The 13,562-nt window shown below is 39.5% G+C and overlaps 1 protein-coding gene across 1 annotated transcript in view; it reads left to right on the top strand.

Moving 5' to 3' along the window:
• SLC2A13 (solute carrier family 2 member 13) overlaps positions 1-13,562 on the top strand; it is a 153,667-nt gene that overhangs the window by 107,414 nt on the left and 32,691 nt on the right. The window contains exons 5-6 of the mRNA XM_084302400.1: positions 6,203-6,366; positions 10,589-10,709. Coding sequence (XP_084158526.1) covers positions 6,203-6,366; positions 10,589-10,709 — 285 coding nt within the window. The remainder of the gene's footprint in view (positions 1-6,202; positions 6,367-10,588; positions 10,710-13,562) is intronic.

Here is a 13,562-nt window from a genome sequence, read left to right as displayed (position 1 = left end):
AGGGGTTCAATGACCAAAGAGGTCTCTTGCAGGCATGTCACTTTGTTCTTTTGAAGTGTATGATAAAAAAAAACAACACCACACCTTGCTTACAGAAAGTAAATGTTTTAATGACTATAAGAGGAGTGTTTGATAACATTGGATAGTTGTATATCTCATTTTGATAAAGAAACAAAGGAGGAAATAATATTTTTCCCAACTTACTTGAGTTTCTGTAACCTAAATGAGCCATTGATCTGTTGCATAGAAAAGACCAAAGGGAAATTACTTTTTAAGGAATCTAAAGGCTGTAAACTGATTAACACAGTAGTCCTGGGAATGGTGATGAATCAAAGTGATGAAATGGATTTTTACAGCCTTTGTGATCAGCTTTATTATATGCCTAATGTCAAAGATGAGGTTAGATCTTATCCTTTCTGTGACTTTCCATTTTCATTATTCATAGCCAAAAGAAATTCAGCATCTGAAACATTTTGTCTGACAAAGGCAATTCCCACTGAAAGCTGTGTCTGCGTTCATGTGTTTTGTAATATCAGTGCTGCTGTTGATATTAATACTACTAGCTTTATTATAGGAATGCAAAAAGGAGCCAACCAAACCAGTGTCTAATTGTGCAAAGCAATGTTTCAAAATCACAGCATGGTTGAGCCCAGAAGGGACCTCAGGAGGTCATCTGGCCCAACCCCCTGCTCCAGCAGGGACGTTTAAAAAGCAAGGTAAGGGATTAGACAGACATGATAGGAAATGTAGCAGAGTTTGAATACCTACCCAGGTCTCCAGACTGGTGTCCATGATTGCTCTGAGTGCAGCCTCTGCATGTGAGTGGAAACTGCTGCATCTCCCCTGTCACTGCCATGGGACGTGAAATTGGGAGGTAGAATCACATAATCCAACGCTCCAATTATATCAATAAATGCTGCCATATTGCTTTGCAGTCCTTATTTCAAACAAGTCTAACAAAGGAATATTGTTTGTTTCTGCAGCACCTTGCCAATGTGCCTGTTTCCCTTCTCCAGGCTTCACATGGTGCTTAGCAGGGCCGTAGCATCCCTCCTTCCTGAGAGCCGCCACGCTGGGAACATATGCTGTCTCTGGCTCCTTCCAGATATACCAGCTTCTTCCTATCTTGTTTTCATTTCCATTACTTTGACATCTCATTTCCCATATGTTGCCCTTGCTTTCTCCTGCTGTTTCTGTAAGTTCATCTGCACAGATGAGTTGCCACAGTTTAACACATTGGTGAAGCTGTCGTAATCCTGCAGGCTTTTAGTGATGAAAATGGAAGCTTAAACTTTCTAGATTAACCGTTTTTCATTACATAGGTCTAAACAAGTGGGAGAGGCAGATGCAAGTGTGCTGTTCCATAAGCCTGCTTTGCTCTAGAAGTTGTTCTCTAGCTCATACAGCCCATCTTTCACTAACCTGCAGTTACTCCATATGCTTGGCCTCTTTCCAGTAGCAATAATTCCAATGGGAGTTTCTTGGCTTGTGCTTGCTCTTTCTTTAACGCCTCTGAATATTCAGAAATGCCAGACATGATATGATTATTGGGCTCAAGCTGCACACAAAAGAGGAAGGCAGGTACATTTGCAGGGTTAAAAACAGTTAATAACAGTAGCACTATTGCTCAAGTTCATTTTCAGTATTCAACAAAAGTGTATCACGGACAAAGTCACATCAGGTCTTTGAGTCAGTGGAGTGATTCAGGACCTGCATTTGGAAGCCTGTGGTCTTCCCCCACCTCCTTCCCCTGCAGCGAGCAGCATGTGGGATGCTAAGCCAGCCCCAGCCATGTGTTTATTGCTGCAGAGATTCTGTGTGGCACATGATGGCTATCCCAGTTGTTGGGCTGTTGCAGTTCAGGTTAGCAATGTGTAAAACCATCTTGATGTGTTGTCACCTGAAGGTGAAATGTTATGGATGGCTTTACCTGTTCTCCTAATCTTTGTCCAGATGTATATAGTCAAAGCATGCATCAGAACAGGCTGTCTTGGAGAACGTTACGGCTGTAGTTACAGGGGTGTGTGATGGTCTGCAATAGGAAGAAGACACAGAATAAGTCAGAACATTTGAAATTTGAGTTAAACACTGTTGTTTGAATCAATGTGAATTAGCATTAGACCCTCAGTTCTTCTGACAGGTTGGTATCTGTCCAAATGGTGACAAGCATCCTGATTGGCATTGGCATAGTCCCATAGCAATGAGCTACCTGGCTGGGCAGATTGCTCCATGGCTCCTTGCAGCACTTACACGGCCAGCCTGCAAGTGTCCACACCAGAAATGGTGGACCTGCCACCTCCCCCCTGAACCTTTCACCACTTAGAAGTCAGCTGGGGAGCAAGACTTTGTATGAATGCTGTAAATAAAACACAGCTATTTTTTAAAAATAACTGCACTTTGTCTTCTGCTTGGCAGCACAGGTCACTCTTGTTGGGGCTGTAGCCAAAAGGAGGTTTTGACAGCCCTGGGTGTGACAGCACAGCTGTGTGGGGCAGGGGATGCTGCAGTGCCCTCACTGTGTTGTCCGTGCAGCGCTGCAGCCTGGTGCCTGGTCCAGTGCAGTGCCTGTGCTGGAAATCATCAAACTTGGTGGCAATAAGCTTTAGGATTCCCTAAAGAGAGAAAGAAGAGAAACAATGTCAAGGTGTAGAAGCAAGACCATTTTGTAAATGTGGGTTGGCTTTGTTATGATTACTTTTCTTTCTCTTAGTCCGGTAGTTGTGACATTAAATGACCTGATAGAGCACAAGGAGAGGTCATGCACAATTGCAGAAAAAGAGTGTGTACATCTGTTGAAATTGCCACCATTTTGGAACTCCTTCAACATTTAATCATTTGTTTCTTGGCTCTGGCACTACTTGCCATTTCGCTTTGTGTTATTTCAACTGAGTTGCAAAAAAGATGGAGGGATTCATTATCTCTGGGGACTGTTTTTCTTGGACCGAGTAGTTTGAGTAGTTGGACAGTGATTTCCAAAGTATTGTGCTAGAAAAATTCAACAAGCCCTTGCAAACCCGTGCCAGGGTATTATATCTTCATTTTCTTAAAAGCAACAATGTAAAATAAATGCTTTTAAGATGTTGAAAGGTACTTCTAGGTTATTTAGATTTATTCATTAATTTTAGAAGAATGACAAATTCTGTCCAAAAAAGCTGACATCATTAGACAGAAACTTTGTCAGGTATAACAGATGGGCTGGAGCAGCCCCTCCTGAAAGATTGGGGCAATCAAAGCTGTGATGCAGACAACCTGGCAGCTTATCCACAAGCTTTTTTTGGTTTTGATTGAGAGCTCCCAAGCCTGGCATGATCTCCTCTGCTGCTGAATGAGCTGACCTGGGGCCTGATGTGTTTCGAATCATCTAAAGACCTCCTTAAGGGGGCATTCTCCATTTCTGCAAACATTAGACATAGTCACTTTATAAAAATCCTGACTCTTTACAGGAGGCGAGGGCGGAAAGTGAGGGCGATAATTTGCTTCAAATCTATACTGCGCATTTTCAGTATAAATATGTCATAGAAAGATTAGTCTGGGTATTCTTTACTGTGGAAATGCCTCAGTTGTTTTTTTGTTCTTGATAGAGCAACATTATAGTCTTGACATCCTTGCGGATGATCCATATTAAAATATTTTATATTTATCTGACTCAGCTACTTCGTGTGGTTTTGTAATTGTGTTTATCTGTTTTGAAAGATAAAGATAAAGCTTTAAAATTCCAAGGAGATGCACGTGCTTTTGTCATTTTTTTTACATTTTAGAAAATAAATTAGGGCTGCCAAACTTTGTCACTGACATTGCATTCCCCATAGGAGCTGCTGTATTTACTGTGGTTGTATAATATCACAGCCTGACCTTTTTCTACCACACAGTTTTTCTCCCTGTCAGGAAGAAATTAAAAAGACTGCACTAATAGGCCGTTAGGGCTGCACAGGTTGGTATTAAAAATGTTCGTATTTAGTGCTTATCATAATCTATGCGAGTATTCTTCTAAATTTTGGAAATTGGATTGCTATGCCATAATAAACATCTCCAGTGTTGCCCAGCAGCCAAGCTGTGTTAGCGTGTCATTTGGATTTTCAGTTTATAAATTCCTCTGTTTTGTTTTCCTCAGAAGTGAAATATGTTGTTTATTTATGGATAAACGGTGAGCTTCTAGCTGAGAATATATAACCAGCGGGTGCAAAAAGCAACTTGGAGCTGCGTTGGATGTGGAAGGTACCTGTTTGTATGGGTCTGGAAGTAGACCGACACGCTTTCAAGTGATTCTTTACTCTTTGCTTTTTTAACTATCTAGTATCAATGCACTATGCAGTGCTGCTGACAACTGGCAATTTCTGGCTTCACAGTATAGAACTGGATTTTGAGAAGATTTAGATGTGTAGAGCTAAAAGTGGCTGCATGAAGCCTTGTCTGGTTGAAGTAAATAGGAGTCTCATAGCAGGTGTCAGCGTGCCAAGTCTTGACATTTGTTGTTATTTTTCTACCTATAAGAAGAAAAAGAAAAGCAGTATTAGGAGATCAGAGACTGCCTGGATGCTTTTGGTGACTGGAGTAGTGCAGTATGATGTAAGTTTTGACAAGCAGTTAGCAATTTAATTTAGAGAGCCTTAAGAAGTGAGGGCGCATGAACATTAGCATTTTAATTCCAATCACGTCTATGCTTCGTGAATCTCCATCTCCCCAAGATTCACACCGCTGCAGTGATCCCGGAGGATGCAATTCTTTGTTTCAGACAAAACGAGCATGGAAGAGATGTTCCAGCGACTAGAAGGCAGGTCATCCACGGAGCCAGGCCTAAAACATGAGGACGTGAAGACGCCAAGTCCTCAGTGCCAGCAGCTTCACTCTGGGGATCCTCTCCTGCTGCACCCCAGGAGTTGCTTGTATAGCCTCAAATGGCAGCATTGGTGAGGAAGAGGAGCTGAGGAAGGGAACCAAGAGGAGCTAAAGACCTTGTCCCAGCATACAGGGCAGTTAGTAACATCCAGCCATCGGTGTCATAATTTATGACTGGTAGTGTCTCAACTGACTCAGGTGCTTTCACAAGCAGTCAGCTGAACCTGTTGTACATCATGGGCATGTCCATCATGTCCATCATCGTCCATCACTGGTCTGAAATAAAAATGTTTTATGCTTAGTGGTCCCCATGTTTTTTATGCTAAAATTTCCAAGGGCAACACATCTGGGCATTAAGACAATGGGGTGGCATTTAAAGCAAGCTGCATTTTGAGCAAGGGAAAAAAAGAAACCCAAGCTTTGACATTTCTGATGGTTATTACTGCGTGAAACCAATGGGCTGTTAGGTATGTGAGGGATTGAATATTCAGTATTGCAGACGGCACAAATTAACAGAACAAGATGGAAAGTGCTTATGCAACACGAACAAAGCTATTTGCGTGTTTTCCTGAAGGTTTATTGAGCTCTCCCTGAGAACACAGGCACAATATCTGTATTCATCTGATCTCTGTGAAAAACAATAGAAGGCTTCCTTTTTTTTATATTTTCTTTTCATTTTGTTCATTTGAGTTATTTATGAGTTCCCGTTTGTGTGGAATGGTGGATTCATTTTAAAATTAAACAGAAACTTCTGTCAAACTCTCCTGTTTGGTGCAGATTCACATTCCTGCAACGTGGTGCTAACGCATTTCAAAACGATCATGTTCTGGCTAGACAGAAGTAATGCAGTGGAGAGTGTCAGGCAAGCTGGCGGCAGGGCATTTAAGCTGCAAAACCTAAAACCGGGAGTCTGGGAGGATTGCTTGCAACGTGTTGGATGCCATAGATTAGTTCTGTGTGACCTTTAATGAGAGTGAAAACATATTCAATTTTTGAGCTGTCTTTCCCTAGACAGTACACTGAGTGCTGAAATCCCACGTTTTGGCAGAAAGAAAATAGAGCACAAAGCAGTGGCTGTGTGGATTTATTTAAATTAAAAATGCAAACCCCATTTCTAGCAGAACGTGACTGACCATTGGAAATACAAACAGCCAAGGCAATGGCAATTCGCCTCTTGATGTCCTTCAGCCAAAACTTCAGTCGAGCACAAGTTGTGCCTTGGTGATGTCTGATTTCCCAGAGTAATTGGGTGTCAGTGTGGGGCTGCATATGCAGGAGGTCACACTTGATATTTGTTATTTGTTTTGATTTACAGTCAGGAAGTACAATATGAGCCAAGTTCAAATCAGCGGTGTCTGTCTTACAGGTACTACAGTGCTACCATTTTGCAGATGTCGGGAGTTCAAGACGACAGGCTGGCGATCTGGCTGGCCGCCCTCACAGCCTTTATAAACTTCATTTTCACTCTCGTGGGAGTCTGGCTTGTTGAAAGGATGGGTCGCCGGAAACTCACGCTTGGCAGCTTAACAGGTGAGTGCTTCGTGAGTGAATTGGATAGGCCTCATGGTAACACGAATAAAATGAAGATAAAGTTTCAAGTGCTAATTTTATCAAAGTAATCCTCTTCAAACTAATGATGTTGACCCCTGTCTCCTTGCTGAAATCCTGTAGGTTTTCAAGAACAGTAATACAGTACCACTGCTAAGAGCTAGTTATAAAAATAGAGGTTTAGCATCTTATTTTTTCACGTGCAGTTTCTTTTTCAAGCTATGTTTGATAATGCCTTTACTTAGCTTTTTATACTTTTTTGTTTGTTTGTTTTGGTGTAAGGAATCAAATGCTTGGAACTTCACAGCTGGTTAGTTTTTAGATCTCATGTACATCTGCGATATGCAATTTCTGGCTCATTAATGTGAATTCAGAACATTTTATTAAGAACTACTGGAGAAAGCATATCACACAACCATCAAAGTATTTTTTAAAAAGTAAAGCAGTTCTTTGCAGTTAGTTCAAATGCAATACAGTCAGTGCATTACCTGCATTCATGTGACTGTAATTGGTCTCTTGCATGAGGGACAAAATCACAGAATTCTGAATTTCTGCATTTTGTCCAAATATTCAAACACTGTAACTCGGTGATGCAGCCACCTGTTAGGAGCTGGAAGGGCAGAGCTAGCAGTCTTGCCTGCACTCAGCAGCATCCTGTTGCTTACCTGGCCCATGCCCTTCTAAGTGCCCGTTCTGGCTGAAGCACGTCCCTGGCCCTGGCTGAACATCTGAAAATCTCATCAGCTTGCCATTGATGTCACATGGCAGAGGGGGGACCACCTGCCAGGCCGCTGCCCATCTGCAGACCCCTAGGGACAGCAGCCAGTCTGCGCTCACAGTGGTGGAATGCATTTGTGTAGGCCCAACGCTGGCTGCAGTGTTGTCTGTGGTTCAAACAGTTGCCCAAATTGGTGAATTAAAAGATGCACTTTGGAGTCACTTTGGTGTTTTTAAGTTATTTTGAACCTGTATTTGATACCATCTTGATTTGGAGTTGAGAATCCAAAAGTGTTTTTAGGTTCCTGAACTTGTGATCTGAGTTCAGAAATGTGGTCACAACAGGAGAGTAGTCCTATACAGACTCCTGTACCATTCCCTGTACCCAACACCTTTTCCCTGTGGTACATGTGTGTTTTCATGTCTTTCTGGGGAGTGCAAGCCTCATGACATTCTCCCTAGACTTGTTTTGTGGGTGCTGCCTCTCGTTTATACTCTGTTGGAATGCAGTATTTACACATTAGGCCCTCATACCTCATATGTGTGGCCAGCCCCTCAGGGGTTCATTGCTTATCTGGAACCATCATATAGGTTTCATTTCCACACAGACTTTCCATAGAATCTCAGAACTCCTTGCTTTCTGGCTCTCATTGACATATTCAAAGGTTATAAGCTTGAAATGTAGATGCTAATGTGTCTTGTAAAGCATGAGTCATGGAACAGATGAGAAGATAGAAAAAAGGCACAGAACTAACAAAGGAGAATAATGCAGTTAAAGGTCATTTGTTTATGATATCTGGACACAAAGTAATTATTAATAATATCCATGTTCTTTGTTCTGTGGTCAGTGGCCCACTGTCACTCTGCAGCATCTCTTGATCCATGCTGTGTTCTTACAGTGCTCTTTATCCTATGGTCCCTGCTTTAGGAAAATAAGACATGAATAATAACAATAATGAAATCATGTCATCTCTCTGTGCTATTTAGAGGGCTTTTTTTTTATGCAAGGGTTGACACAGACTTAGGTTGTGGTGAGTATGATGTGCTTTACTCAGCAAAAGGGCTAAAATTATAATTACTGAATCTGCTGATGGGTTTGTTTTCAATAGTGAGTTTTCTCATGTGATAAACTTACATTTTAATGCCCTATTTTGGTCTGTGTTTCTAAGGAAATTGACCTTCACATGGAGTTATTACACCGACTATTTTTCTGGTCTTTGGACAAGCTGTATATGCTCCAATTTCCCATTATATAAAACGAGGGCAAAACTACTACCTTTGCTGGCTGCTACAAGTTTATCTTGGCAACAGTTCTTCATCTTTTTTTTCCTCTTCTTCTTTCTTCAAAGTTGTTCACTGGGAAATGTGGAGAGTTTGGCACAACTGCAGCATCCATTTTATTTGTGTTTTCCTTTTACTCCTTCAGCAACTGGCAATTTGAAAGCATGGTGCTAGTTGGGCATTTGTCAATTTTTATCTCTGTTTGTAGCAGAGAGGATCTAAACTACCTTTGGGTAGTTTATTTATTTATTTACCTTTTTTTTTCATCTCAGTTAATGGCATACTGTAATTGTATGTTTTTGTTAATCTTAGACAAACTTTCCACAGAATGACAACCTATAATAAGCTTCATTCACCAGTTTTATATACTCTGTACTTTTCTGAAGAAATAAAACATTTGCAGAGGGACTGTAACTGCGTGCTAGTGTGTTTGTTTAACTTGAAAGACAGACAAGGCATATTTAGAATGAATATAAATAAGATTATAGGTCCGTCTAAATATATGTTGCGATCTGGTTTATGGCATTTTGAAAGTACAGTAAATACAGAAAGTACAGTAGATCTAGTACAATATCATGCAGGCAATATCATTCCTGCCCAGAAAGCTAGGATTGTCAGCATGCCTAGCAGTCATAGCAGTACAAAACCCAATTTAAAATAAATTGAAATTACATTTTATGGTGGATAGGTGCTTTCTCACAAGTAGTTTGTAACTGAGTTCAAGATCTTAGTTGCCTCTGTCTAGGTAAATGTGTGGTCCAATAATCTTCAGTTCATGCATATTCATGCCTATTAGCCATGGCTGCTGCACAGACACATTCATGGTATCTTGGTGCTTAAGATATTATTTATTCCTCAGAAAAAAATAATCATACACTTGATGGGTTTGCCTGCTAGGAAACTTATGTTTTTCCCTTTAAGAGCATCATCCCTGACCCAGCCCCAAAACTGCCAAAACAGTAAAAACCAACAAGTAAAAAACATGTACAAGAATGAATAATTTCTTAAAGAGTGGCAAGAGTGATATGCTATATTTTTAATGCAGTGGCATTTTTAAAGATTTGTAGAGATGCATTTCTGAGAATTTCTAACATACAGAGCAAAGGGTTGCTGAGGAGTATTTTTAATTAAATAAAGCATTCTTCATTTGCCCTTAACCATTAAGCTATGTCATTGCACATTTCTAAATGTGTGCAGCCTTCCAACTGGGATGTACTTGAGTCTATTTTTGTGTGGTAAGGGAAACGTCATTAAATAATCAGAAACTAACTTACAAATGAAGTTATAACTAGTTTCATATTTTTAGTGTTGTTTGTCTGTACATCACGATATACACAGTCTGTGGGACCTCCCAAAATATGCCACATAAGTAGCAAGTATACAAATAGATATAGGGGATAGAATTAGATGCCTCATCCTGTAGCAAATGTAGATGTAAATGTTTCAAGATGTCCAAGTTTGGGTTAGCTGCAATACTCATAGTGATAAATTATATTAATTTCATTAAAACGATACAGCATATTGTGTGTGTGTGACAAATCAGGTAGAAAAACTGTGTAATGCTCTAGTAATGACCTGTTTTACAAAGTATGAATCCTGTCCATGCACAAGGAATTTGCTGGAGTCAGGAGCCCCCCCCTAAGGAGGGGGCTCTTCTCTCGCAGATTTGTTATGTGTGCTGTTTGAAACAAGAAATTCAGAAATTGCAGTTGCACATTTTGGTGGCATTTGTATAAAAGTCAAATTTCTCTCATTTCACAAAGGCAGGAAGAGTTGATGAAACAGCTGATGCTATTTTCTATTTTACAGGAAAGCCTGCGAGTCTGGTAGTGGGAGGAAGTGTGATGATTTAAACGTTGCTATTAAATTTTACCTTTACAGCATTATTTTCAACACTGGAGAAGAATATATCAGTTCATTCATGCAGTCTTCAATTCCACATGCCACAAAATAGTATTGACCTGTTAATTTAATATCTGGACATTAAACTGAATGTACTTGACTTTAATATCTAACCCGTTTCAAGATGGGGATGTAGCAAAGGGTATTTTTCTTAGATTCTCATCACAACTGCTCAGCATAATTGCAAATGCTGTATGCATAATAATGGGGTGCCTTGCTTTCCCGAGCATAGCTCGGTTCAATAGAGAATTATTTCATGTTCTCTGGAGAGGAGTATCACATTGTTCTTTATCTGTATTTTTAGGTACTGCTGTAGCACTCATTATCCTAGCTTCGGGATTTTTGCTATCAGCTCAGGTCTCGCCAAGAGTTACACTTAATCCACCAGATCCTTCACATCAAAACTCTACCTGCACAAAATACAGGTGAGATTTCATGATCATTCATCCAGTCTTCTTGAAGATTTTTTTCCAGTTAATTGGGTATTACAACTTCATGCAAGTAATGGAATTCTCACAGTCCAGTACAAGGGACTAAGTTAAATACCTAAAGTTAAAATCTTTACTTTCTTCAATAGAGAAAATTAGATTCTTTCCTTAAATGCTCTGAATAATCCCTTGGAGTTTCTTGGATTAAATAAGGCAGTTAAGCACCAGACTAGACACTTGAGATCTCCTCTGCTATATCAGACCTGCTACAGTTTATAGCAGACACAGTTTGGAATATTTTAAAAGTAACTTGTAAAATATACATGCTGTTATTAGTCCACTCATAGATTTGTCATATATAACAGCTATGAACTGGTCAAAAAGATGTTTTCCTTGCCTTTTGTTTTACTGAGAAAAATAATAAGAATAATAAATCTTTAGAACAATGGTAGTTACAAGCAAATGTGATTTTTGGACCTTTTTTTTTCTACAGTGGGTAAAACATTGCTTTTGTATACAGTTGTGGTTTTAAATAATATTACTTCTAAGGTGTTAGGAACGTGCTGTTTTCTATATTTTGTGTGTTTTTATTCTTGTGTGAGTGCTCTTATGCTGGAAAACACCAGTGCCCTAACTGAGAGAAGAGTGGCTACATGGCTGAAGAAATTTTTATTTGTGTTCAAAATCCGTCTTGCATGTGCTGGTTGTAGACATAAATATCAAGAAATGAGCAGTAGGCATCTAGTTTCTTGGAGGTATTGGTTAGAAATATGGTTCATGGCTTCACATATGACAGAACATTGTCTCTAAGGAGGTGAAATTTTACAGACCCTGGGAAGGGGATGGAAGGTCTTCAAAAGAGTGTAAACAGATGCTAATAACTCCAACATTAGATACTACCAGATACGAGAATTGCAACTTGCAAAAACTATGTTTTTCCTTCTTTTCCACTGCAGTGTCACCTATATTGCTATTTTTGAAATGTGCCTATTCATCTTCCTCAAATGGCGAGCAAAATAATTAAAGGATGAAAAGGTGGAAAAAGCTTTCAAATGTTCTTGTTTAAGAATAAGATGATGTTAATAGCAAGATGTCAAAAGGATTTGCCTAGGACTTAAGTTAACTGTTTGGATGAGATGTCTGTAGACAGCTGATGCACCATTTTCAGAACTCATTATTTGATATCTAATGAACATAGGTGACTATATAACCTGAAACAGTATATAAAACTGCATAGAAGAAACATGACTAGTTCATCTTAAGGAGTATAGAAAATTATTTGACACAATTTTCATTTTCCAGTTAACCACAGCTAGTCAAATTTGGATTCACTATGGCTTGCTCAGCATGTTCTTCTGGACAAAGCCATGAAAAATTAAAGCAATTAGTTCTAGAGAAGGCATGTTACTTAATTAGTTATTGGAATGCTTTAGTCTGTCATGATTTCTGACATGGAAGAGAGCAAAAGCAGATATGGTAGAAAATCAAATGGTCTAACAAAGAGCAATAAAATAATTTAAATATTTTCATTTGGGAGTATTTTGAAAAAGAAAGAATTCTCTTAGTTTAAAGATAAAAGTGAACGTGTAGGGGGAGTTAAGTTAATGGCAGTGGCCTCTTGCTTTTTTATCCATGTTTTAGCTCACTTTGGTGTAACTGCTGGTATCTTACATTGCTTAGCACTATACCTTGCAAGCCTTGAAGAGGTCTCAGAAATCTCTAAACATGCATGCAGCATGGCCAGCTCAGAATATGGGGATGTTTCTAACTATAACTTTCCTTTGTCTCTGCCAAAACGTATTTACAAGTTAAAAAGAACATTGTCAAAATGTATTTTGCTGACAGAAGTTTTGGTGATACTGTGCGGAGTAAAAATGCTTTGTATGTTTGCAGATCTGTTGGGTTAGAGTAAGCGTGGGTGTCCATAATGGAAGCCTCAGAGCTACTACAAACAGTCTGTTTGTTTGTTGTTCCCTTGATCCATATTCCTCTGCACAGATTAATTTCTGCTGCTGGAATAACAATGAAGATAGAACAGACTGACAAATGAAGAACACAGCCACTGTTCTGAGAAATGCACCCAGGGTTTGAATACTACCTTCTGAAAGAGCCGTGCCATGCAAACAGATATGTGTTGTGTTTTTTTTTTTTTTCAGAAAACAAACCAATAAGACACATTGCAAATATCAGGTAAAACATTTTCACTTGGTGTAAAGAGGTGAAATATCATAGATGAGCAACAGTCAAAAAATAATATGTATATCCATGAAAAAATCAAATGTAATCCTTATTCGTAAGGACATCGTGGAAGTAACGCAAATCCAGCAGGATCCTTGAGCACTAAAAGTCTCTTTGCATCCTCACAGGTGGACCTGGGTGGGTGTCTCACTGTGGAAAAGCAAGGTGAACACTCTCACATGTACCACCCTTAAATCAAACTTAATTTTGGCACTCAACCCGGGTAAGGTACAGGTGTTTGCAGTGTGTGACCACCTTTCTTTGATCTTCATTCACTAGAACAGCTGCGGTCTGTTATCCTTAAAAGGATACCTGTGGTCCCTTATCCTCAAAGCCATAAAGAAATTCAGAGGTAAATTCAGGAGTACAAAACAGCACAATTCCAAAATTTGCCATCTGAGAAATTAAGATATGAGTTGGCTATTCCAGTTGTTTTCCCATCTGCTCAAAGCTCCATAAACATGTTTCCTTTTTTATGTGGGATTTGCCTGCTTCTAGAAAGAGGTCAAGTCTAGGGGACATGCAGTAACCATGTTCTGGCTTTTCCCAATCTTCAACAAATCAAAGGTGTGACCATCCACACCTTGCTTTTGGAAAATGATCCATTTTTGG

This window comes from Netta rufina (genome assembly GCF_964035555.1).
Source record: "Netta rufina genome assembly, chromosome: 1".
NCBI lineage: Eukaryota > Metazoa > Chordata > Aves > Anseriformes > Anatidae > Netta > Netta rufina.
This window is presented reverse-complemented; position numbering and strand designations above follow the sequence as displayed.